The sequence below is a fragment of the Bufo bufo genome, chromosome 5 (genome assembly GCF_905171765.1).
Source record: "Bufo bufo chromosome 5, aBufBuf1.1, whole genome shotgun sequence".
NCBI classification, from domain to species: domain Eukaryota; kingdom Metazoa; phylum Chordata; class Amphibia; order Anura; family Bufonidae; genus Bufo; species Bufo bufo.
In genome coordinates this window covers 531,268,360-531,295,630 of record NC_053393.1, presented here as the reverse complement: position 1 = coordinate 531,295,630, position 27,271 = coordinate 531,268,360, and the positions used below count along the sequence as shown (strand labels likewise).

The 27,271-nt window shown below is 43.7% G+C and overlaps 1 protein-coding gene across 1 annotated transcript in view; it reads right to left on the bottom strand.

Moving 5' to 3' along the window:
• Positions 1–1,720: 1,720 nt before the first annotated feature.
• ASNS (asparagine synthetase (glutamine-hydrolyzing)) overlaps positions 1,721–27,271 on the bottom strand; it is a 51,310-nt gene continuing 25,759 nt past the window's right edge. The window contains exons 7-12 of the mRNA XM_040431221.1: positions 22,391–22,517; positions 13,510–13,616; positions 10,133–10,233; positions 7,840–7,921; positions 7,601–7,756; positions 1,721–2,038 (exon numbers count right to left, since the gene is read on the bottom strand). Of these exons, the coding sequence (XP_040287155.1) occupies positions 1,835–2,038; positions 7,601–7,756; positions 7,840–7,921; positions 10,133–10,233; positions 13,510–13,616; positions 22,391–22,517 (777 nt within the window). The 3' untranslated portion in view covers positions 1,721–1,834. The remainder of the gene's footprint in view (positions 2,039–7,600; positions 7,757–7,839; positions 7,922–10,132; positions 10,234–13,509; positions 13,617–22,390; positions 22,518–27,271) is intronic.

Below are 27,271 nucleotides of genomic sequence, written 5' to 3'. Positions count from 1 at the left end.
TCTCTAAGTTTCATTATCCTGGTAAACTGTGTTAAAATTTAATGTAAAATGCCCGCAGTATTTGTTTGGTCAGCAGATGGCAGCATAGGACCAATTTGCATTGGAGTTTACTATAGAGAAAGTGTATTACTTTGATACTGGTTCTTTAAGGCAGCAGCTAAGTGTTGAAGTGACACGCCCCTTATGATGTCAGCCTGCCTCAGTGTGAGCAGGAAGAAGGAGGAAGAGAGACTTGAACTGCAACTGCCGCCATATTGGCAAGATAGAAAACAAGTTCTGTGTTGTGTAAGACGTGTGTGGAGATACTAAAGGACGTCCCTGTGTGGCCAAGCTGTGTGAACTTCGGTCTAGAGACGGATGGAGTACAAAGAAACCGTGCATTTAGTGAAGCCAAGTTAAAAAGGACTGTGTGCAGCAACTAACCTGTGGAGCCGACATTGGGCTGAGTGGATTGCAACAAACAGTAAAGAGACTCACAGTGCTGTCGTGGTACAGGACAGTAACTGTAATAATCCTGGATTATATTCAACTGGTTTTCTGGCCTGCTGAGGAGGACTTTGTTGCGGATCCTGCGCTGGTTAAAGGAAAAGGACGACATCGGGCCCCACCGAGCACTTCCACAAACTGTAAGCGGTCCACTTGGACCACTGGGATAAGGGGGGTGCGCACCCGCTTGAAAGTTAGGGTCAGTTAGGGACAGTTTCTGGGACTATTAGTTTTTAGTGTCCGCACTGCAAATACGGACACAGCAAAGGTGAAAATTGTTGCAGTGTTTAACTTGTATTGTTTATACTGTTTTGAATATTTTGCTTGTCTTCACCTCTGTAAGTTCACTGTTAACCTGCTTTTAATAATTTATAGTAAATGCAATTTTCTTAATCTTGACTTCTGCGTACGCACTCTTTTCTGGTGGCGGAGTCAAATCACCTGCCTTGCTCTCGGTTCACAAGTCCACATCAACTCCTAAGCTGGGGTTACCGTTTCTAAAGCCAGATTGCATCCACAGAGGCTTCCGCTATAGTTTGTATGGCCTTGACCCACACTTGGTTGCTTCATCTCCTACTTGCCCTTGTAGGAAAGATGACCTTCATGACTCTACAACTGGTTCACACTACCATTTCCTGAAGAGGGAAGGCCTGGATGGTCCACATCACCTCCTCAGCTGGAGTTACCAAATATCCACTGGTCCAACACATCCACTGCCTCAATAGTATGCACTTGTTTGCTCAAGCAGCTGCTCACACCTTGTAGGGAAGGTCATTAGGACCTTCCACCTGTGTCAAATCACCATTTTTCTAAAAAAGGGTAGGCCTGGCAGGTCTGCATCACCCATAGGCCCATCGTATCTACAGGGACTGCCTCTATAGAATCTATAGCTTGGGCAAGCACATGCCTGCCCCATCAACTGCCCAAGGCCATAATGGCCCTACATCTAATCCAGTCCACTGATGCACATCACCCATGGGGAAGGAAACCACCTAAGCTAGGATCCCCCGTCCATAGCACCCACAGGGGCTGCTTCTATGCTATGCATGCTCTATGTTTAGAGAATTATTTATTGTGCTGCTCCTCCAGACAGTTGACAGGTTTCTGTGTGATTCACGGTGTCGGGACCCCTAGAGAAGAACCTGTAAAATTCCCTCTAATAAGAGGATCTGTCAATCAGGAGGTGGAGGTGAATGCATTAAGTCCTCCAGTAAAATCACCCATCAGTCCGGGGAACATTTCTGTGTAATCCTCTGCACTGGGTTTTTATTGTGAACCGTCATCTTATAAAAAAGAGAATTTATGGAAAGAGGGAATTAATGATTTCTTCCTGAAGGTTGGAGGAACTTCATGCATCAGATTTGTAATGTGTGAGTGTTCGGGCCGACGGGTCGGTGGCGTGGATCCATCGAGGCATCCAGTAATGAGTCAGCCAGTCGGCACGCCCCGGGTAGTACTTCTCAAAGATCTGACGGTAGAAGTAACCTTCCTTTGTCTTGGGAGGATTAAATGGAAACTTTTCGGCAGACTTCTCCAGCATCATGTCATCAACCTGGAGATAAAATGGAGGGAAACAATAGTCATTCAATAAGCAACAATGTATCAAATGAAGGCTCCATCCGTCCTCCACACGGACAATGGGTTCTCCCACGAATATAAGAACGATACACCACGACCTGGAAAAATTACTTGGTTCTTGTAACCAGTTCTTTGGTGGGCTGGGAACTGCGACTGCAGGAATAGTAGAGCTGAGTTTGTTGAGAATCACAAAGTGTGGCTCATAGAGGCATACTGCTATATATTCCTCTGGTTCTGGGACTTTACTCGAGGACTATGCATAGCATCAAAGGGTAATAGAGATGTAGTAGCGCTAAGTTTGTCATTTCAAGTGTAGCTATGGTAACAAAGGAAAATAGTCACAGTCATACTACATATTACATGCAGTATTACCAAAACTGTGTGCAGCCCGAGCTTTCTATCCATTTGCCTGTAGAAAAGCTACACCTTCTCTATACGTGATTTCTGAGTGAGCTGTATCAGCTCACTATATTCCTGTACATAGGAGCAGTATTATAGTACTTATATTCCTGTACATAGGAGCAGTATTATAGTACTTATATTCCTGTACATAGGAGGCAGTATTATAGTACTTATATTCCTGTACATAGGAGCAGTATTATAGCAGTTATATTCTTGTAGATAGGAGCAGTATTATAGTAGTTATATTCTTGTAGATAGGAGCAGTATTATAGTAGTTATATTCTTGTAGATAGGAGCAGTATTATAGTAGTTATATTCTTGTACATAGGAGCAGTATTATAGTAGTTATATTCTTGTACATAGGAGGCAGTATTATAGTAGTTATATTCTTGTACATAGAAGCAGTATTATAGTAGTTATATTCTTGTACATAGGAGCAGTATTATAGTAGTTATATTCTTGTACATAGGAGCAGTATTATAGTAGTTATAGTCTTGTACATAGGAGCAGTATTATAGTAGTTATATTCTTGTAGATAGGAGCAGTATTATAGCAGTTATATTCTTGTAGATAGGAGGCAGTATTATAGTAGTTATATTCTTGTACATAGGAGCAGTATTATAGTAGTTATATTCTTGTACATAGGAGCAGTATTATAGTAGTTATATTCTTGTACATAGGAGCAGTATTATAGCAGTTATATTCTTGTACATAGGAGGCAGTATTATAGTAGTTATATTCTTGTACATAGGAGCAGTATTATAGTAGTTATATTATTGTATATAGGAGCAGTATTATAGTAGTTATATTCCTGTACATAGGAGCAGTATTATAGTAGTTATATTCTTGTAGATAGGAGACAGTATTATAGTAGTTATATTCTTGTACATAGTAGGCAGTATTATAGTAGTTATATTCTTGTACATAGGAGGCAGTATTATAGTAGTTATATTCTTGTACATAGGAGCAGTATTATAGTAGATATATTCTTGTACATAGGAGAAGTATTATAGTAATTATATTCTTGTACATAAGAAGCAGTATTATAGTAGTTATTTTCCTGTACATAGGAGGCAGTATTATAGTAGTTATATTCTTGTACATAGGAGCAGTATTATAGTAGTTATATTCTTGTAGATAGGAGCAGTATTATAGTTGTTATATTCTTGTACATAGGAGCAGTATTATAGTAGTTATATTCTTGTACATAGGAGCAGTATTATAGTAGTTATATTCTTGTATATAGGAGCAGTATTATAGTAGTTATATTCCTGTACATAGGAGCAGTATTATAGTAGTTATATTCTTGTAGATAGGAGACAGTATTATAGTAGTTATATCCTTGTATATAGGAGCAGTATTATAGTAGTTATATTCCTGTACATAGTAGCAGTATTATAGTAGTTATATTCTTGTGCATAGGAGCAGTATTATAGTAGTTATATTCTCGTACATAGGAGTAGTATTATAGTAGTTATATTCTTGTACATAGTAGGCAGTATTATAGTAGTTATATTCTTGTACATAAGAAGCAGTATTATAGTAGTTATTTTCCTGTACATAGGAGGCAGTATTATAGTAGTTATATTCTTGTACATAGGAGCAGTATTATAGTAGTTATATTCTTGTAGATAGGAGCAGTATTATAGTAGTTATATTCTTGTACATAGGAGCAGTATTATAGTAGTTATATTCTTGTACATAGGAGCAGTATTATAGTAGTTATATTCCTGTACATAGGAGCAGTATTATAGTAGTTATATTCTTGTAGATAGGAGACAGTATTATAGTAGTTATATTCTTGTACATAGTAGGCAGTATTATAGTAGTTATATTCTTGTACATAAGAAGCAGTATTATAGTAGTTATTTTCCTGTACATAGGAGGCAGTATTATAGTAGTTATATTCGTGTACATAGGAGCAGTATTATAGTAGTTATATTCTTGTACATAGGAGGCAGTATTATAGTAGTTATATTCTTGTACATAGGAGCAGTATTATAGTAGTTATATTCTTGTACATAGGAGCAGTATTATAGTAGTTGTATTCTTGTACATAGGAGGCAGTATTATAGTAGTCATATTCTTGTACATAGGAGGCAGTATTATGGTAGTTATATTCTTGTACATAGGAGCAGTATTATAGTAGATATATTCTTGTACATAGGAGCAGTATTATAGTAGTTATATTCGTGTACATAGGAGCAGTATTATAGTAGTTATATTCTTGTACATAGGAGCAGTATTATAGTAGTTATATTCTTGTACATAGGAGCAGTATTATAGTAGTTATATTCGTGTACATAGGAGCAGTATTATAGTAGTTATATTCTTGTACATAGGAGCAGTATTATAGTAGTTATATTCTTGTACATAGGAGCAGCATTATAGTAGTTATATTCTTGCACATTTGAGTAGTATTATAATAGTTATATTCTTGCACATAAGAGGCAGTATTATTGTAGTTATATTATTGTACATAGGAGCAGTATTATAGTAGTTATATTCTTGTACATAGGAGCAGTATTATAGTAGTTATATTCTTGCACATAGGGGCAGTATTATAGTAGTTATATTCTTGTACATAGGAGACAGTATTATAGTAGTTATATTCTTGCACATAGGAGTAGTATTATAATAGTTATATTCTTGCACATAAGAGGCAGTATTATAGTAGTTATATTCTTGTACATAGGGGGCAGTATTATAGTAGTTATATTCTTGCACATAGGGGGCAGTATTATAGTAGTTAGGTGCATTTATCTGTGTAACCTAGGGTATATCAGGGACATTATTTAAGGGTTCTTTCTTACTTTAGATATACAGTACAGACCAAAAGTTTGGACACACCTTCTCATTCAAAGAGTTTTCTTTATTTTCATGACTATGAAGGCATCAAAACTATGAATTAACACATGTGGAATTATATACATAACAAACAAGTGTGAAACAACTGAAAATATGTCATATTCTAAGTAGCCACCTTTTGCATAGATTACTGCTTTGCACACTCTTGGCATTCTCTTGATGAGCTTCAAGAGGTAGTCACCTGAAATGGTTTTCACTTCACAGGTGTGCCCTGTCAGGTTTAATAAGTGGGATTTCTTGCCTTACAAATGGGGTTGGGCCCATCAGTTGCGTTGAGGAGAAGTCAGGTGGATACACAGCTGATAGTCCTACTGAATAGACTGTTAGAATTTGTATTATGGCAAGAAAAAAGCAGCTAAGTAAAGAAAAACGAGTGGCCATCATTACTTTAAGAAATGAAGGTCAGTCAGTCAGCCGAAAAATTGGGAAAACTTTGAAAGTAAGGGCTATTTGACCATGAAGGAGAGTGATGGGATGCTGCGCCAGATGACCTGGCCTCCACAGTCACCGGACCTGAACCCTATCGAGATGGTTTGGGGTGAGCTGGACTGCAGAGTGAAGGCAAAAGGGCCAACAAGTGCTAAGCATCTCTGGGAACTCCTTCAAGACTGTTGGAAGACCATTTCAGGGGACTACCTCTTGAAGCTCATCAAGAGAATGCCAAGAGTGTGCAAAGCAGTAATCAAAGCAAAAGGTGGCTACTTTGAAGAACCTAGAATATGACATATTTTCAGTTGTTTCACACTTGTTTGTTATGTATATAATTCCACATGTGTTAATTCATAGTTTTGATGCCTTCATAGTCATGAAAATAAAGAAAACTCTTTGAAGGAGAAGGTGTGTCCAAACTTTTGGTCTGTACTGTATATGGAGAATGTAACTTTATAATGCTGACATCAGGAATTTATCATTTAAGACTCTTATTAAAATTCTTCAGATGTAGCTTGCTGATGGTGAGGTGTAAACTTTACATATATGCTCTGGTTTAGCAATGAATACAGGTCCAATGGAGGACAACAGAATTTTCTTAAAGCTTTGTCAAAAAACTGCCACATCCCAAACTCTATGAAGTGTTTATCCATGTAGTAAAAGTATTATTTAAGAGAGATCATTTAGGATGTCGTTGTCCTGAGGAACATGTACATCTGAGTCAGTGCATGGGTAATGCACAAGGCAACAAACAATAGCCTCGAAAATAATAGGAGGATGGTTATGGTAAGGTATGAGAGAACAGTGAAACAGCTCCCCCTAGTGGAGGTTTGGACTAATACAACTCAGAATTGACAGAATGTGCACTGCTTCAACTGATTAACCAATAATGTACTTTATTTTAAACGTATCTGGATTTGATGCCATGGAGCCAAAGCTTTAAAGGGATTTTATAGGAGTTCAGTATTGATGGCTTAACCTCAGGATAGCTCATCAATATCTGATGGGTGGAGGGTCAGACTCCCGTCAACCAAGTGAATGGGTCTGGGTTGCAGTAGCAGACACTGGCACTATACGGTGAATGGTGGTCTGCTTGGTATGTTGTGAAGAGGCCACAGCTCTTACCAGAGCATAGGTCATCAATAGTGTACATCAGGAGAACCGCTTTAAGTGGGATTTTCTCAAATTTACTATTGATGACCTTTTATTAGGTTGGGTATTTGATCAGTGGTAGGCTGACTGTCGGCACCCGTACCAATCAGGTGAATCCGGGAGCTGCACCTTCATGAACGTTTAGGAGGAATAATGGAGGAATGGCCCAACATACAGTAGCTCTAGACTGGGCTCTGTAGCCGAGTGGAGGTCCAGAGTGTGGGAGGTTGTAAAAATCCCTGGCTGCTCACTGAGAGGAGGGGGTAATCCTTTAGGACTGAGGCTACGCTGCCTCAGACCAGCCCAAGACATGGCCAAGCACCACCCTGCCCTTTGGGCCGCTGTGCACCTAAACAACTGTACGTTGGTCTACATGGGGCAGATTTTTTACATCGGAATTTCTGATTCTGCTGCAAAATCCGTGACAAATATGTGTTACCTGTGAATTGGCGGCAAACATTGATGATAATTTACTGTGGATTTCACTTGATGCATTGCAAAGAAATGTTTTGCATAAACTGACAAGCTGCAAATTTAGCATCTGCACTGCAGGTCAATTTACGGCAAGATCTTTTCTTTGCTGCAACCGTAGAACGTTCTCAGTTTTACGTCCACATTTGCACAGCAGAAATCCGCCACCTATGCGCCACAGATGAACATCCCCGTGTTGTCTCAGAGCATATACCTGCTGATCTATATGGTCCTGCAAAATGGAGAACCAGGACTTCTTTACAGATGTCAAGCCATCACTAAACGCTTCCTTGGGTCTCCACAGAATGTCTTTGGGTATGAGGCCGGAGCCCTCAAAGGCTTCTCTCAGGAGGTATTTTTCGACGCCATTCTGTGCAGAATAAACCAAAGTTAGAAAATAGCAGAGCTCAAGGCTAACAAGTATAATGTATATATGAAAGCTCAGTACCGCACCTTAGGCGTCCGCAGCTCGGGGGGCAAAGAGAGGTAGTAAGCAGTAAAGCGATGATCCAGGAAAGGCACTCGCAGTTCAAGCCTTTTATAAAGAATAACCAATGCAAAACTCTTATTTAGAGAAGATCACACCCCAAGCCCCCAATTTTTATAGATAAACCATTAATTTGCAACTCTTCCACATGAATTCAATGCAAGCCACATAACATGACCTGTGCAGATTGATAAGCTTTGATCCTGCAGACGGAGCTGTTTGCAACTTGCGCTGTATAATCTGAAGCACTGGTGCAATGCTGCCATCTGGTGGTGACGCTGAAGTACTACATGACTTTAAACATTTTACATTTAGACATACATGCGTTATGGTGGCAGGGGCAGGCTCACTGGTGTAGCTATAGTGGGTACAGATGTAGCAGTCACACCCTAGTTATGGTGCCTGAGAGGACCCAAAGTCCCCTGTGTCACATAAGAGGACACCATCAATATGGATGGGTCATGGTAGCTGGGGGTCCTGGGAGCCAAGTGGGACTAACCAGTGAGTTAGGAGGTGCAAGCAAAGGAGTATGGAGTATGCCAATAATAGACACTTAGGCCCCTTTCACACGAATGATACGGATTGTGTTCAGGGTGCGTTCAGTGAAACTCGCACCATTTTGCAAGCAAGTTCAGTCAGTTTTGTCTGCATTTGCGCTCAGTGTTTCAGTTTTTTCCGCACGGGTGCAATGCGTTTTGATGCGTTTTTCACGTGCGTGATAAAAAACTGAAGGTTTACAAACAACATCTCTTAGGCTGGGTTCACACGGGCGTTGCGGGAAAATGTGCGGGTGCGTTGCGGGAACACCCGCGATTTTTCCGCGCGAGTGCAAAACATTGTAATGTGTTTTGCACTCGCGTGAGAAAAATCGCGCATGTTTGGTACCCAAACCCGAACTTCTTCACAGAAGTTCGGGCTTGGGATCGGTGTTCTGTAGATTGTATTATTTCCCCTTATAACATGGTTATAAGGGGAAATAATAGCATTCTGAATACAGACTGCATAGTAAACTAGCGCTGGAGGGGTTAAAAAAAATATAATTTTTTTTAACTCACCTTAGTCCACTTGATCGCGGCCCGGCATCCCCTTCTGTCTCCTTTGCTGAACAGGACCTGTGGTCATCACATGATCCATCACCATGGTAAAAGATCATGTGACGTACCATGTGATGACCGGAGTGACGTCACCAAAGGTCCTTGACCTATAATGAATGCTCACCACAGGTCCTGTTCAGCAAAGGAGACAGAAGGAGATGCCGGGCCGCGAGCAAGTGGACTAAGGTGAGTAAAAAAAAATTATTTATTTTTTTAACCCCTCCAGCGCTGTTTTACTATGCATTTTGTATTCAGAATGCTATTATTTTCCCTTATAACCATGTTATAAGGGAAAATAATAATGATCGGATCTCCATCCCGATCGTCTCCTAGCAACCATGCGTGAAAATCGCACCGCATCCGCACTTGCTTGCGGATGCTTGCGATTTTCACGCAACCCCATTCACTTCTATGAGGCCTGCGTTGCGTGAAAAACGCAGAATATAGAGCATACTACGATTTTCACGCAACGCATAAGTGATGCGTGAAAATCACCGCTCATGTGAACAGCCCCATAGAAATGAATGGGTCGGGATTCAGTGCGGGTGCAATGCGTTCACCTCATCCGCGCGGAATACTCGCCCGTGTGAAAGGGGCCTTAGCAACCATCAGTGAAAAACGCATTACATCCGGACTGCATCCAGGTTACATCCGGATGCAATTCACTTCTATGGGGCCAGGGCTGCGTGAAAAACTCATAATATAGAACATTGAAATGAATGGGTCAGGATTCAGTGCGGGTGCTATGCGTTCACTTCACGCATCGCACCGCGCTGAAAATTTGTCCGTGTGAAAGGGGCCTTATAGCATATCCTGATAGGTTGGGGTACCACTGGTGGGCATCAGAAGATCAGGGTCGTGTATCCCTCATTTATAGTTTCCAACAGTCCCTTAAAAGGGGGGAGCAGATTGTAAAGGGAAGGGGCAGGGGTTGAGCAAATGTAGGTGATCTATGGGAGTTTCCTGGGAGTTCTGGACAGGGTGGTCCCAGTATATGCTGATAACTATACCCACTTTGCCTTTGAGGAGAATAGAGTTGAGAGTGAATCAGTCGAGCTTGTGTGCGGTCCTCGAGTATATTGTGGCCCTAGTAGATGGTATGATCAGGGGCAATGCTTCTCTGAATGCCTCTTGTTGTCTCAGTAGGTCCTCCAGTGGCACTCACCCGTGTGCAGCGGTTGTTCTGTCAGCACGAAGAACATCAAACATGTAGAGTTCCCGCAGTAAGCGCTCACTGTCTTCTGCCGCCTCTTCAGGAGAAGGGGCCTGTAGAAAGAATATGTATGTGTATTTAGTGTATGCAACCGCATGAGTAGACTGTTCCAGGATTTGGGATCTTCAGGCATTGCAGTAGTAAACATCCGGCCAGTGCCCTGCCAGGACCTTCCTCCTCAGTAACATTGCCACAGAACTGCAGTTCCCTGCACTCCGGGGTCTGGTGGAACGGCTAGTCCTGCGGTGTTGTGTTCAGTTCATGTGAGCTGTTCCATGATTAACCATTCATGGCCTATCAAGTTAAAGTTCTAAAGAAACCATTTAAGGGCTTACAGGCTATGGACACCTTTGGGGGCAATTTTTTTTATTATTGCATTGTACTCATTTTGAGCTACAAGTCATTTTTTCAATTGGTCTTTATTATAAATATGGAGCCATTTTTTCTGTACTGAGCTGAGATGCTCTAGTAGCAGCCTGTGTATTTTTTATCTCTTTTCGCCAGTTGGGGAGCTGACGTGCTCCTTATCTCTGCTTTCTGACCTTATAAACGCTCATTATAGCTCAGTTCTTATCTTACTGATAAGAATGTGGCTTAAATAAGTGTTTATGACCTCCTAGTAGTTTAGAGATAAGGTTTATTAGATGACCTGCACAAAGTGAAAGTACCAGTCACACAGCTAGACAAACAGTTAACTCTTTGTGACAGAACTGCTCAATATGTTTTAATAAAGATTGGATGGAACCGGCACTCAAAACAATAGAAATTCACGTGGAACTTGAGTAAAGTATTTAAAATATTTATTAAACAGTAAACAATGTATTCTGTGTGCACCAGATTAAAATTAATCTAAAAAAGCATGTAAAAAAGTATATATAATCATATGTATCAAAACAGATAAATGCAGCCAGAACACAAAAACTGTAAACTACGACACAGAGGGCTGCATCCGTGTCCCCCCTGTTGGGTATGGCTATTGGATCGCAGCCGTCTGTGGCAGAGTAAAACAGGACTAACTATATGGCCGTGCTCCAGATATACTCAATTGCGTACAATTACCATACAGATTTCATATACTCTAAAATGCATACCAATAAAATCTTATGCCACCTTATAGGATATAGGGTAAAAAGGTATTCAGAGATAGTCCGTAATTCACACAATGTGTGGGTTATCCGTCTGCTAAAATCGTCTCAAAGGTCTGAGTACGCTGTATGTGAAAAGTCAATTGTCCAGCAAGTATATTGCCTCTGTACTTATATCGCCTTTCGTTCAGCGATTCGGTGCAACTTCACTTAAGTTTGTATTGTATCTTTACTCACTGTGTTCCATGTAGGCTCACTAAGTTGATTCCGCGGAAGGGTTACTGCCGTGGCGTCCCACGCTTCAGCCTTTCTCCGCTTTGTTTGTATCAGGTCAAGTCGTGGCTTAGATCCCGTCTCTATTCTCGCGGGAGACCTATGTCGGATATTTCACTTTCGTGAGTCCTACACCAAAACTTGGTCTTACGTGAGTTTAGAAGTGGATGAATTTTTCGTCCTTTAGTACATGGCCATGCACCGCTGAGATGGTTGTTTCACAGGTAGTACGCCAGACGTGTTTCGAGATATCTTATCTCATCCTCAGTGAGGAAGAGATAAGATATCTCGAAACGCGTCCGGGCGTACTACCTGTGAAACAACCATCTCAGCGGTGCATGGCCATGTCTTAAAGGACGAAAAATTCATCCACTTCTAAACTCACGTAAGACCAAGTTTTGGTGTAGGACTCACGAAAGTGAAATATCCGACATAGGTCTCCCGCGAGAATAGAGACGGGATCTAAGCCACGACTTGACCTGATACAAACAAAGCGGAGAAAGGCTGAAGCGTGGGACGCCACGGCAGTAACCCTTCCGCGGAATCAACTTAGTGAGCCTACATGGGACACAGTGAGTAAAGATACAATACAAACTTAAGTGAAGTTGCACCGAATCGCTGAACGAAAGGCGATATAAGTACGGAGGCAATATACTTGCTGGACAATTGACTTTTCACATACAGCGTACTCAGACCTTTGAGACGATTTTAGCAGACGGATAACCCACACATTGTGTGAATTACGGACTATCTCTGAATACCTTTTTACCCTATATCCTATAAGGTGGCATAAGATTTTATTGGTATTCATTTTAGAGTATATGAAATCTGTATGGTAATTGTACGCAATTGAGTATATCTGGAGCACGGCCATATAGTTAGTCCTGTTTTACTCTGCCACAGACGGCTGCGATCCAATAGCCATACCCAACAGGGGGGACACGGATGCAGCCCTCTGTGTCGTAGTTTACAGTTTTTGTGTTCTGGCTGCATTTATCTGTTTTGATACATATGATTATATATACTTTTTTACATGCTTTTTTAGATTAATTTTAATCTGGTGCACACAGAATACATTGTTTACTGTTTAATAAATATTTTAAATACTTTACTCAAGTTCCACATGAATTTCTATTGTTTTGAGTGCCGGTTCCATCCAATCTATATATATATACTAATCAGAACCAGGGGGTGTTTCTTTGAACCTGTGCACCTATCGTGATTAATCAGAGTGAGCCACCTGCTTACCACTCCTTGTAAAAATGTTTTAATAAAGGCCAATTGAAAAAATGATTTGTAGCCAAAAATGAGTAAAATGCAATCATAAACAAAAAATGCCCTGAAGGTGTACATAGCCTTTAAATACTACTCTAATTAGCCTTAGAGAGGTACTCCCTTCTCACAAAGTGATGGCATATCACTAGGGCATGCCATCACTTTATGATTCGCAGGGGTCCATCTTCTGAGACCCCCATTAATCCTGAGAAGGGACAGGCTGTAGCCCTTTCACAGTTTTTCCCTTCACAGAAGCTCCTAGTCACCCAGCTATTCACTAGGATGGAGCTGTGCTGTAGTTTCTGTGCATAGCGAGTGGACACGGCGCAGTTGTGCCGGGTAATACCGTATAGGCGGAGACAGTACTGAATCATGTTCATGGTCCACAGGACGATCATTTGTCACCATCCAAATGTTCAACAAAATGAATGTAATGGATTAAGGGTATGTTCACTTTTTTTATACTGATGACCTATCTTAAGGATAGGTCATCAATGTCAGATCGGCGGGGGTGCTGGGCGATCGGGGAGCACTGCTTTCTCTATAAAACAGCTGATCAGCCAGGGTGTCGGGAGTCAGACCCCCCACTGATCTGATATTGATGACCCATCAGTATAAAAAAAAAGCAGACAACCCCTTTAAATGTTATTCTAATGGGAAATGTAATCATATTGTCCAACCAGAGAGAATATTAACCTTGTGGAAGTAGATATAGCCCTGGGTGAGCTCATCGGAGCCTTCGCCGGAAAATATCACCACGCTGTCCTTCTTCTTTCGTATGTACTTGGCAATCAAATACATCCCTGATGGCGAAAAAAAATCTATTATTATTATTTAATATAAAATTTTTGTTCATTGATATTCAATGTGAAGCTCCAAAGATGAATGCTGAGAGTTGTAGTTTTGCTACAGCTGGAGAGCCACAGCTTGCAGACCCCTATAGGTTTTTCTATAGGGTGACAGGTGGCAGGCCTCATACCCATTCCCATATTACAGACTGATTATTTTAGACAGAGGCGTACTAAGGTGTTTTTTTCAGATGCCGTATTGTGGACGTATTCTATCCCAGAATCATTGCTCCCAGGGCAGTATACGGTGCCTACAAGATACATGCAGACAACAACGCCATGTGCATAGTGGTAGATGCCTGACCATTCAGCTGCCATAGCAGTGACGGCTAACCTCCGTCACTCCAGCTATGGTGAAACTACAACTTCCAGCACGCTCCATTCATTTCTATGGAGTTCTGAGAACAGCTAAGCAAGTGTGCATCTTGGGAGTCGTAGTTTTACCACAGCTGGAGTGTCGGAGGTTAGCCATGACAGCGCTATAGGACACGTGGGCACAAAAACACAATGATATAGCAAAATCACAGCATGTTACTATGGGGCACTGTATAGTGGTATTGGACACTGATAACAATATTATATACACCGATTTTCTAAAGAAAATAACGGACCAAGAAGGAGTTGTTAGAATGAACTGCAAACGGGTAAATATTGCTAAAGAGTTAATGCAGTGATATTAAGTTATATGTTGTGACTTACTATGTTTTGCATGTGCCTAATGGCACTGTATGGTCAACCTAATGGTTAACATCTTGGCATAATGTGTAAGGTTACCAGGAGATGGACCTGGTCCGCCCCCTGGTTAGTTAAAGAGTCTGAGTCTAGCTAAGATACAGTGAAGAACTACAAGCTCCTGAGAGCTAGGCCCAAGTTCAGAGAACCTCAGTCTCTGAGACTACAACTTCCAAGGAACAACCCTTCTACCAGAGAACCCCAGAGAGAAGGAGATTAGAAGGTCCAGAACCCACAAGGCCGCGCATCAGATTCAGACAGCAAGGTATTATGCTTGTTTATGACAGAAAGACTTTGCTGCTGTGAGAGGGAATATTCCAAAAGCACCTACCACATTTTGACATGGATTGGCCTCCCATATCTAAAATCTGCACCTCTCAGTCCGGGAACTGCAGAAGCATTTAACAAGAACCTCACTGAATGCCTGTGATTTTGCTGACAGACTTAGGAGAGAGAGGGAGTACTACAACTTCCATCACTGTTGCTGTCCATACTCTGCTATTGGGAAAGGATTGCACTGTGATATGCCTTGGAACAGTGCTTTGTACTGCCGTATGTACTACTACTCCTCCAATTTGCACTACAGTAAAGACAGACCTTATTGAAATTAACAGCCTGGTTATTGACTCCACCGTGTATCACCCCTGTAGTTGCTGCACGGCCCCAGGGGATGTCAGAGGAGGGGATTGACACTGAACTGTGAGTACTACTACTACTACCAGTTTAGCTACCACTACTCCCATCCTCCTCACAGCACTCACCCCTGGAGGCTCACTGTACCAATACCCTGTTGGGTGCCTCTAGCCTGCTTACAAGATGAGATACAGCCTCCAGCCTGCTTACAAGATGAGATACGGCCTCTAGCCTGGATACAAGATGAGATACGGCCTTTAGCCTGGATACAAGATTAGATACATCCTCCAGCCTGCTTACAAGATGAGATACGGCCTCTAGCCTGGATACAAGATGAGATACGGCCTCTAGCCTGGATACAAGATGAGATACGGCCTTTAGCCTGGATACAAGATTAGATACGGCCTCTAGCCTGGATACAAGATTAGATACGGCCTCTAGCCTGGATACAAGATGAGATACGGCCTCTAGCCTGCATACAAGCTGAGAAACGGCTTCTAGCCTGGATACAAGATGAGATACAGCCTCCAGCCTGCTTACAAGATGAGATACAGCCTCTAGCCTGGATACAAGATGAGATACAGCCTCCAGCCTGCTTACAAGATTAGATACGGCCTCTAGCCTGGATACAAGATAAGGTACAGCCTGTATCCTGGATACAAGATGAGATAAGGCCTCTAGCCTGCATACAAGATGAGATACAGCCTCTAGCCTGGATACAAGATGAGATACAGCCTCCAGCCTGCTTACAAGATGAGATACGGCCTCTAGCCTGGATACAAGATGAGATATGGCCTCTAGCCTTGATACAAGAGAGATACGGTTGGGCATGGAGGCATACAGGTTCCTGGTATCCTGCGGCACATTTGCCCACAGATGATGTAGCTGGACCTGTAGATCTTGCACACTTGTGGTTGGTGAAGCTGCTGTCCCAGCTGGTCCCATAGATGCTGGATTGGCGATAAATCTGGTGACCGGGCAACCGAGGAAGTGTTGTAATCTGGAGGAGACATTCATGGGAAACCCTTGCAGTGTGTGGGCGAGCATGATCCTGCTGAAAAATCAGTTGGGATGTGGTGGCAGGATGTCCTGCACAGTGGCATAGCGTGGGGGGGGGGGGGGCGTTACCCCGGGTGCCAGACTGCAGGGGGCGCTGGCTGCTGGCGCCAAATGTGAACTGACCGAATTCTGCCCTGCTGCACTGTGCAGAGAGAGGAGCAGTTTCAGCAGAAGGAACGTGCACGCCCTGATGAATCTGCTCCGACCAGTTAGGACTGGAGTGCGCTGCTAGTACTGCTCCGACCAGTTAGGAGTGGAGTGCACTGCTAGTACTGCTCCGACCAGTTAGGACTGGAGTGCACTGCTAGTACTGCTCAGACCAGTTAGGAGTGGAGTGCACTGCTAGTACTGCTCCGACCAGTTAGGAGTGGAGTGCACTGCTAGTACTGCTCAGACCAGTTAGGAGTGGAGTGCACTGCTAGTACTGCTCAGACCAGTTAGGACTGGAGTGCACTGCTAGTACTGCTCGGACCAGTTAGGACTGGAGTGCACTGCTAGTACTGCTCCGACCTGTTAGGACTGGAGTGCGCTGCTAGTACTGCTCCGACCTGTTAGGACTGGAGTGCGCTGCTAGTACTGCTCCGACCAGTTAGGAGTGGAGTGCGCTGCTAGTACTGCTCAGACCAGTTAGGACTGGAGTGCGCTGCTAGTACTGCTCCGACCAGTTAGGAGTGGAGTGCACTGCTAGTACTGCTCAGACCAGTTAGGACTGGAGTGCACTGCTAGTACTGCTCAGACCAGTTAGGACTGGAGTGCACTGCTAGTACTGCTCCGACCAGTTAGGACTGGAGTGCACTGCTAGTACTGCTCCGACCAGTTAGGACTGGAGTGCACTGCTAGTACTGCTCAGACCAGTTAGGAGTGGAGTGCACTGCTAGTACTGCCCAGACCAGTTAGGACTGGAGTGCACTGCTAGTACTGCTCAGACCAGTTAGGAGTGGAGTGCACTGCTAGTACTGCTCAGACCAGTTAGGACTGGAGTGCACTGCTAGTACTGCTCAGACCAGTTAGGACTGGAGTGCACTGCTAGTACTGCTCAGACCAGTTAGGACTGGAGTGCACTGCTAGTACTGCTCCGACCAGTTAGGACTGGAGTGCACTGCTAGTACTGCTCCGACCAGTTAGGACTGGAGTGCACTGCTAGTACTGCTCCGACCAGTTAGGACTGGAGTGCACTGCTAGTACTGCTCCGACCTGTTAGGACTGGAGTGCACTGCTAGTACTGCTCAGACCAGTTAGGAGTGGAGTGCACTGCTAGTACTGCTCAGACCAGTTAGGACTGGAGTGCACTGCTAGTACTGCTCAGACCAGTTAGGACTGGAGTGCACTGCTAGTACTGCTCAGACCAGTTAGGAGTGGAGTGCACTGCTAGTACTGCTCAGACCAGTTAGGACTGGAGTGCACTGCTAGTACTGCCCAGACCAGTTAGGACTGGAGTGCACTGCTAGTACTGCTCCGACCAGTGAGGAGTGGAGTGCACTGCTAGTACTGCTCCGACCAGTTAGGACTGGAGTGCACTGCTAGTACTGCTCAGACCAGTTAGGACTGGAGTGCACTGCTAGTACTGCTCCGACCAGTGAGGACTGGAGTGCACTGCTAGTACTGCTCAGACCAGTTAGGACTGGAGTGCACTGCTAGTACTGCTCCGACCTGTTAGGACTGGAGTGCACTGCTAGTACTGCCCAGACCAGTTAGGAGTGGAGTGCACTGCTAGTACTGCTCTGACCAGTTAGGACTGGAGTGCACTGCTAGTACTGCTCAGACCAGTTAGGACTGGAGTGCACTGCTAGTACTGCTCAGACCAGTTAGGACTGGAGTGCACTGCTAGTACTGCTCCGACCAGTTAGGAGTGGAGTGCACTGTTAGTACTGCTCCGACCAGTTAGGACTGGAGTGCACTGCTAGTACTGCTCAGACCAGTAAGGACTGGAGTGCACTGCTAGTACTGCTCAGACCAGTTAGGAGTGGAGTGCACTGCTAGTACTGCTCAGACCAGTAAGGACTGGAGTGCACTGCTAGTACTGCTCCGACCAGTTAGGACTGGAGTGCACTGCTAGTACTGCTCAGACCAGTTAGGACTGGAGTGCACTGCTAGTACTGCTGTGGGGAAAATGCGCGTCTTTGCCAATTGCATGATTCAACATTTTTAGCCTTCCCAAAAAATGTAGCAAAAAAATAATGTCGTCCCCCCCCCCGAATAAAAAAAAATAAAGCTCCCCAATGACCCCACAAAAAACAGCACTCACACAGCTCACAGAGGGGTTCATTATACTATTAATACAGAGGGGGCCAACATACTTATAATACAGAGGGGGCCCTAATTAGTGATAAGCGAATCGACTTCGGATGAAACATCCGAAGTCGATTCGCATAAAACTTAGTTTGAATACTGTACGGAGCAAGCGCTCCGTACAGTATTAGAATGTATTGGCTCCTATGTGCCGAAGTTATTACTTCGCGAAGTCTCGCGAGACTTTGGGTAATAACTTCATAAATTGATTTCTACTGTAAAAAAACATTTCCCGAACTCGGGTTCGGTTCCAAGTGGTACCTCATCGGAGCCATAATGATACAGAGGGGACCATTATAATAACAATACAGAGGGGGCTATTATATATTATAATAATAATAATAATAATAATAATAATACAGAGGGGCCAATATACTAATAATACCGAGGGGACACTGCGACGGGTCTTTATAAATACTGGGGCTACTACAGGGGTCTTTATAAATACTTGGACTACTGTATGAGGTATTATAACTACTTCAGACACTATAGGGGACTTCATTGCTACTGTTGGCTCTATAGGGGTACCTTATAGAGGGACCTTGTTACTGCTGGGGGCACTATAGGAGGCCTTATTTCTACTAGGACCCCATATGGGGGCATTATTAATACTGGGGTGCTGAGGGGGTTTTATAATTGAGCGCAATATGGAGGACATTACTACTAATGGGGTTGCTATTGAGGGTGATGCAGGGAACACTATGACCATTGAGGACATTTTGGGAGTTTATTATTATGGGGGACTATCTGTATGGTACCAGCACAGTATTGGGGGTAGCAGCAGGAACCTGCACTTTCTGAATTATATGATAGCCGCTATGGCACATAACAGGTATATTTAGTGTGAGGAACCCGTCTTACAGAGATCGCCTTGACGTGCGGCAGACGGGCTCAAATAATTTTGTACAAAACGATTTGCCAAGTATCTCTAACTTATTAGTTCAGCATTTGCAATTATGATGCAATTTTGTACTTAATTTGGTTTGCAGTGAGCTGTTACATTGCTTGTTTTTTTAACAGTCTTGTTCTCAGCCATAGCAACGTGCCCCTGCGCTTTGGGATGTGCTGACTGACCCCCTTTTTTTTCTTAGCAGCAGGATGACAGTGTTGAGGCGCCAGGAGGGAGAGGACGATAGTAAAGTGAGGAATCTAGAAATATTTTCTGTGATAAACTCTGCAGAGACGAGACGCGGCTGAAAGAAGATATCATGGCAGTCTTATCTCCGAATGAAGACCTTGAGGAGACGTGACTGGATGTAAGAGGTATGTGCTGCTGTATTCTCCTGTATTTTTTGTACCAATATATGTAATGTCCATCCACATATTTCTTTTATGCTAGGGTTGAGGGGGACTTCAGGCCACACTGTGCGTGTTCTGAATTCTAGGGCCTCCCATCCATCTATTATCTGTACTCAGAGAGTTATCACTGTGTTACGTGTGGTGTTACATAGGACTGCACTTGACATCTACTACATTTTCTGTATCTGTGTCTCGACAGGTGGGGGGGGCGCAATAATTGTCTCGCCCCGGGTACTGCCGACCCACGCTATGCCACTGGTCCTGCACATATTGCTGAGTTAGTAGTGTCCCTCGTATCATTACTGTCGTATGCGATGGCTCCACACATCATCACAGCAGCCGTTGGGGCAGTGTGTCCTCCACAGCAAAGGCAGGATTGAAGATTGAAGCGCTCACCATACGAAAACCTGACTGTTGTCATATGCCAAACAGAACCTGGATTAATCGCTAAAGACGATACAGTTCCAGTCTGTAGCCGTCCATGTTTAGATTTCATGACACGAGTGACGTACCTTCAATAGAGGTAGCAGTTATGTGGTCTATGGGGTCTGAGGGGAGTGGAGGCCCCGTGCTGAACTCCTTTCTCTTTACAATGTAAAACCATTGCATGTTCACACAGACACTACTAGGGCGAGATCAATACAAAGAGATTGTTTCAGTTTCCAGTAAATTGTAGCTGCAGACATTCCTATACATGGAGCTCCCCCTAGTGGTGGCTGCAGGCAGCAGATTTATCAATGTATTTGTGCCGTTTTCTGTAAATACATTGAAAAATATTGTGATCAGAATGAGCACCATATTTATTAAGCACCTGTTCTACTTTTTTCGAAGTCGGATAAAGTGGGTGAAGAGGAAGGAGACTTTTTTATTCTATTTTATTAATTTCTTCGGCTTAACTAAAAAAAAAAAAAACAACATAAATTTGTCAGAAGTCCCTGAGATTGTTGCATGCGTATTGGGAAACTGCCACATAAGAAGACATCAGTATTATAGAATGCACATGAGAGGTGAGGCACCCTGTTACAGATTTGGTCCTTCGGTTCAGGATATTCTAGTTACGCCCCTGCCCTATCTCCTACACCTCGCTGATTTGATATATGAAAGACGCTAAAATATAAATTTTTAGAAATCTGCTTCATATCATTTTTTTTTTTTTGCTATGTTGGCCTCAGAGCTATCAATTATTTTTTTCTATCAAAGCAAGAAAGTATAAAGCAAAGATAAAAGATCGAGACTTATTTTTGCCTCTGTGCGCTGTCTTACCGTTCATAGGGTTGGGAGTCACTGGGGGGAGATATTTTTGGTTTTTAAAGCTGACATGAAAAAAAAGTGTTTGGAAGTAAAAGGTAAAACAATTCGGAAGGTTCTTTTTATAGTTTAAAGAACAGAAAGGTGACAAAGGACCCAAAAACCCACAGCTAGAGGGTCACTCTTCAATGGAGGGTTAAGAGAAGAGGCTTTTCTTTCTGTAGCAGGAAAATAAATCAAAACGTTCCAGTACAGAACTACTTTGATGGAAAATTTTAGGAAATTGCTTAAAGTAAATTTGATCCATTTTGGTTTTTTAGTTTCTTTTTCCGTCTAAAGTCTACATAGCCTCAAATCCCTAACATGAATATAAGAGTTAAACGATAAAATTCTGACAGCCTGCAGCCACCACTAGGGGGAGCTCAGGAGCTTTGTGCATACAGCTCCCACTGAGCTCAATAAAACAGTAAGCTCCCTCTAGTGGTGGCTGCAGGTTTGTTCTTGGTCTCTTACATTTCCTGTTAGTTGATAGGGGACAAGTGAAGAGTCGTGGGGACCACAGCAGTGTCGGAACAGCTGTAGCAGGGGATCAGTGAGGTGAGTATTGCCTATTTTTTTTATTTTTAACTCTTTCTGGCCCTTTAAAAAAATGTCATCTCCCAGAGAACCCCTCTAACTTCCCATTTACTGTAATTTTTTAAATTTGCTCCTGTACGCTGTATATATGAGTGTGCCCGCAGTGAGCTATATAGAATACATATCAGTTTGCCACAGTATGGTACATACAGTACATGTATGAGTGTGCCCACAATGCGCCAAATACAGTACATGTATGAGTGTGCCCACTGTGTGCAAGTATTGTGCTGTTATACTGTAAGTGTGCCCACAATGTGCCATATACAGGACATGCATGAGTGTGCCACATAAACACATGTATGAATGCACCCAAAATGTGGCCAAATACAATGCTTGTGTGAGTGTCTCCGCAGTGTGCCACATAGAGTGTATGTATGAGTAAGTCCACAGTGTGTCACCTATGGTACATGTATGATTATGCCCATTGTGTGTCACATGTGTTGCATGTATGATTGTGCCCACACTGTGCATGTATGAGTGTGCCACATACAGTGCATATAAGATCGTGCCAACAGCGCGCCACATGCAGGACATTTATGAGAGTGCCACATCCATCGTATGTACTGTAAGAATGACTGTAGAAGGCGAAGTCTTCAGACAGGACGGGGTGTTATCCAGATATCCTTTTATCTCTGACCACAGAAACTCCAAGCCGCTGAAGAAAGTCCCTATGGACCGAAACGTCCGGCTGATATATGGATAGTGGTTACGCAGCATTTCATTTCCCTTTAAACTGGATCATGAACCTCTAAATCACTAAATAAAATTACCTTTAAATTGCAAAGAATATTCTGTGTGCCGCCTATTTATACTGTTATAAGGGTGTTTCTTACCGACAGAGGCTCTTACGGTTGTGATGTCATAGGTTTCTAGTGTGAAGATGACCTCATCCACCGCCTGAATCCCCTCTTCAGCATCAAAAATGAGTTCATGATGTTCACTACCAATGTAGTTGGCGACCTGGAACAGTAATACAGAGTGAGCATCTATACATACTGTTGGCATATAGGTATACGTAATCTTGTGTTAGTCGTGAATGTGAGAGATGTAACGCTCTGCCCTCCATCTGATTGCTTATCTACACTGACCAAAAATATAAACACAACACTTTCGGTTTTGCTCCCATTTTTCATGAGCTGAACTCAAAGATCTGAAACATTTTCTACATACTCAAAAGACCCATAACTCCTAAATATTGTTCACAAATCTGTCTAAATCTGTGTTAGTGAGCACTTCTCCTTTGCTGAGATAATCTATCCCACCTCACAGGTGTGGCATATCAAGGAGCTGATTAGACAGCATGAATATTGCACAGGTGTGCCTTAGACTGCCCACAATAAAAGGACACTCTGAAATGTGCAGTTTGATCAAACAGCACAATGCCACAGATGTCGCAACGTTTGAGGGAGGTGCAATTGGCATGCTGACTGCAGGAATGTCTACCAGAGCTGTTGCCCGTGCAATGAATGTTCATTTCTCTACCATAAGCCGTCTCCAAAGGCGTTTCAGAGAATTTGGCAGTACATCCAATCGGCCTCACAACTGCAGACCACGTGTAACCACACCAGCCCAGGACCTCCACATCCAGCATGTTCACCTCCATGATCGTCTGAGACCAGCCATCCGGACAGCTGCAGCAACAATCGGTTTGCAAAACCAAAGAATTTCTGCACAAACTGTGAGAAACTCATCTGCATGCTCGTCGTCCTCATCAGGGTCTGGACCTGACTGCAGTTAGTCATCGTAACAGACTTGAGTGGGCAAATGCTCACATTCGATGGTGTCTGGCACGGTGGAGAGGTTTTTACTGTTCAGGGCAGATGGCAGACAGCGTGTGTGGCGTCGTGTGGGTGAGCGGTTTGCTGACGGCAACGTTGTGGATTGAGTGGCCCATGGTGGCGGTGGGGTTATGGTATGGGCAGGAGTATGTTATGGACAACGAACACAGGTGCATTTTATTGATGGCATTTTGAATGCACAGAGATACCGTGACGAGATCCTGAGGCCCATTGTTGTGCCATTCATCCACGACCATCACCTCATGTTGCAGCATCACCTCATGTTGCAGCATGATAATGCACGGACCCATATTGCAAGGATCTGTACACAATTCCTGGAAGCTGAAAACATCCTAGTTCTTGCATGACCAGCATACTCACCAGACATGTCACCCATACTCCTTATTAACACCCTACAACTAGCTCCCTTCACTTCCCTCCCCTGTCCAGACTCAGCTGCCAATCATTACAACCAGACCCTCAAAACCACCCTAGATGAAGTAGCTCCAATATCAATCCGTCCCTCTCGACACAGAACACGGCAACCCTGGCACACACCTGAAACACGTTTTCTCCAGCGCTGCTCCAGATGTGCAGAACGCTTATGGAGAAAATCGCGAATATCAGCAGACTTCCTCCATTATAAATTTATGCTCAAAACATACAATTCAGCTCTCAACATTGCCAAACAAAAGTACTTCACCTCTCTCATCTTCTCACTCTCAAATAACCCAAAACGACTCTTTGACACTTTTCATTCCCTTCTAAGCCCTAAAGTTCCAGAACCTCTCACTGACCTCTGCGCTGATGGCACGGCCACTTACTTCAGAGAAAAGATTGGCAGTATCCGGCAGGAAATAATCTCCCAGTCCCCAAATAATTTCAATCCTCCTCCCTCCAATTCCTCCACATGCTCTCTCTCCTCTTTTGACCCTATAACAGAGGAAGAAGTCTCCAGGCTTCTCTCTTCTTCTCGACCCACGACCTGTAACAGTGATCCTATTCCATCACACCTCCTCCAGTCCCTGTCCCCGGCTGTCATCACTCACTTAACTACAGTTTTTAACCTCTCTCTCTCTTCTGGTATCTTTCCCTCCTCTTTCAAACACTATTATAACCCCACTACTAAAGAAACCATCTCTTGACCCGACCTGTGCTGCTAACTACCGACCTGTTTCTAACCTCCCCTTCATCTCTAAACTCCTTGAACGTCTTGTCTACTCTCGCTTAATAAGCTATCTCTCTGCAAACTCTCTTCTTGACCCCTTACAATCTGCCTTTCGCCCTCTTCACTCGACAGAAACTGCCCTTACTAAAGTGTCTAACGATCCCCTAACAGCAAAAAGAAATGGTGACTATTCTCTACTGATTCTGCTGGATCTCTCTGCATCGTTTGATACCGTAGACCATAAACTCCTTCTCACCATGCTCTACTCAATTGGCCTTAAGGACACTGCTCTCTAATTGGGTCTCTTCCTATCTTTCTGGCGGCTCTTTTAGTGTATCATTCGCTGGCTCTTCTTCTTCTCCTCCTCCTCTTGATGTTGGTGTTCCTCAGGGCTCAGTACTAGGTCCTCTACTCTTCTCCCTCTATACAGCCCCCATCGAAGAGACTTTGATTAGATTTGGCTTTCGATACCACCTCTTTGCTGACGACACCCAACCATACACTTCATCCCCTGACATCACCCCTTCTTTACTCCAAAACACCAGTAATTGTCTGGCAGCTGTCTCTAATATCATGTCCTCTCTGTATCTAAAACTGAACCTCTCAAAAACTGAACTTCTTGTCTTTCCCCCCCATCTACTAACCCGGTCTGCAGCACTATCATAACTCCTGTGCAACATGCCCGCTGTCTTGGGGCCACATTTGACTCTGATCTTTCCTTTGTTCCCCATATTCTATCACTTACACGCTCTTGTCATCTGCACCTCAAGAATATCGCCAGAATCCGCCCTTTTCTTACGGTGGAAACAGCAAAAACTCTTGTTGTTGCCTTGATTCATTCTCGTCTTAACTACTGCAACGCATTACTAATCGGTCTCCCTCTCACTAAACTCTCCCCCCTCAGTCTGTCCTAAATGCTGCAGCCAGGCTCATCTATCCATCCAACCGCTACACTGATGCTACTAGCCTGTGCCAGTCACTTCACTGGTTGCCCATCCACCACAGAATACAGTTCAAACGTGTCACCCACCAAGCTCTCCACAGTGCTGCACCTCCATACATCTCCTCCCTCACCTCCATCTACCACCCTACTCCTGCACCTCCATACATCTCCTCCTCATCTCCATCTACCACCCTACTTGTGCTCTCCGTTCTGTTAGCGACCTAAGATTAATAACCTCCATAGTTCGTACCTCTTCTGTCTTCAAGACTTTTATCCAGCTGCACCTACTCTCTGGAATACTCTGCCCCGGAATATGCCTCAAAAATGCCTTAAAAACACATCTTTTCAGGCAGGCTTATCAAGCTACCTAAAATGACTTTTCCCCGAGTAAACCTCTCCCCCACCAACTCCTCTGGCCTAAACTCGATCCTCTAGTAGTCCCAAACCCAAAGCAGATCGGCCGGCACCGCTCCTGTCAGTTCAATAATGGCTCGAATCCTACTTATCACAATCAACTACCTTATGTGTCACCCCCAATTCCTCATAGATTGTGAGCTCTTACGAGCAGGGCCCTGACTCCTAGTGTTTCAGTTGTATATTAGCCAGTTACGTTTGTTTTGTACATGAACCCTATGAATTTGTAAAGTGCTGCGGAATATGGTGGTGCTATATAAATACATTTTATTATTATTATTTATTATTATTATTGAGCATGTTTGGGATGCTCTGGATCGGCGTATACGACAGCGTGTTCCAGTTCCTGACAATATTCTGCAACTTCGCACAGCTATTGAAGAGGAGTGGACCAACATTCCACAGGCCAGAAACAACAACCTGATCAACTCTATGCGACGGAAATGTGCTGCACTGCGTGAGGCAAATGGTGGCCACACCAGATACTGACTGGTCCCCCTTCCCCCCATCCCCCCCCCCCCCCCGTAAGGCAAAACTGAGCACATTTCAGAGTGTCCTTTTATTGTGGGCAGTCTAAGGCACACCTGTGCAATATTCATGCTGTCTAATCAGCACCTTGATATGCCACACCTGTGAGGTGGGATGGATTATCTCAGCAAAGGAGAAGTGCTCACTGACACAGATTTAGACAGATTTGTGAACATCATTTGAGAGTAATGGGTCTTTTGTGTATGTAGAAAATGTTTCAGATCTTTAAGCTCAGCTCATGCAAAATTGGAGCAAAACCGAAAGTGTTACAGTTATATTTTTGGTCAGTGTACATCTGAACATCGGGACACAATCTCAGGATTGCCAATGATGGGAGTGATTTTCTGGTAATTTGTGTTAGCATACATGCGTGGTATCGCCTTGTCCATGGGGATGGCAGCTGACATGACTTCACCCTGGATGACACAGTAACATTGGTTACCAGACACAGTGTGCCATATACATTGCCAGCCACAGAGAGCCCTATACAGCGCCTGATACATTGTGTTCTATACAGTGCCAGCCACAGCGTGACCTATACAGTGCCAGCCACAGAGCCATATACAGTGCCAGCCACAGCATGCCCTAAACAGGGCCAGCCACAGCATGCCCTATACAGCACCTGATACATTGTGTTCTATATAGTGTAAGCCACAGTGTGCCCTATACAGTGCCAGCCACAGCGTGACCTATACAGTGCCAGCCACAGCGTGACCTATACAGTGCCAGCCACAGCGTGCCCTATACAGTGCCTGCCATGGTGTGCCCTATACAGCACCAGCCTCAGCGTACCCTATACAGCACCAGCCATAGTGTGTCCATTACAGTGCCAGCCACAGTGTGTCATATATAGTGATAGCCATAATGTGTCCTTGCAGTGCCA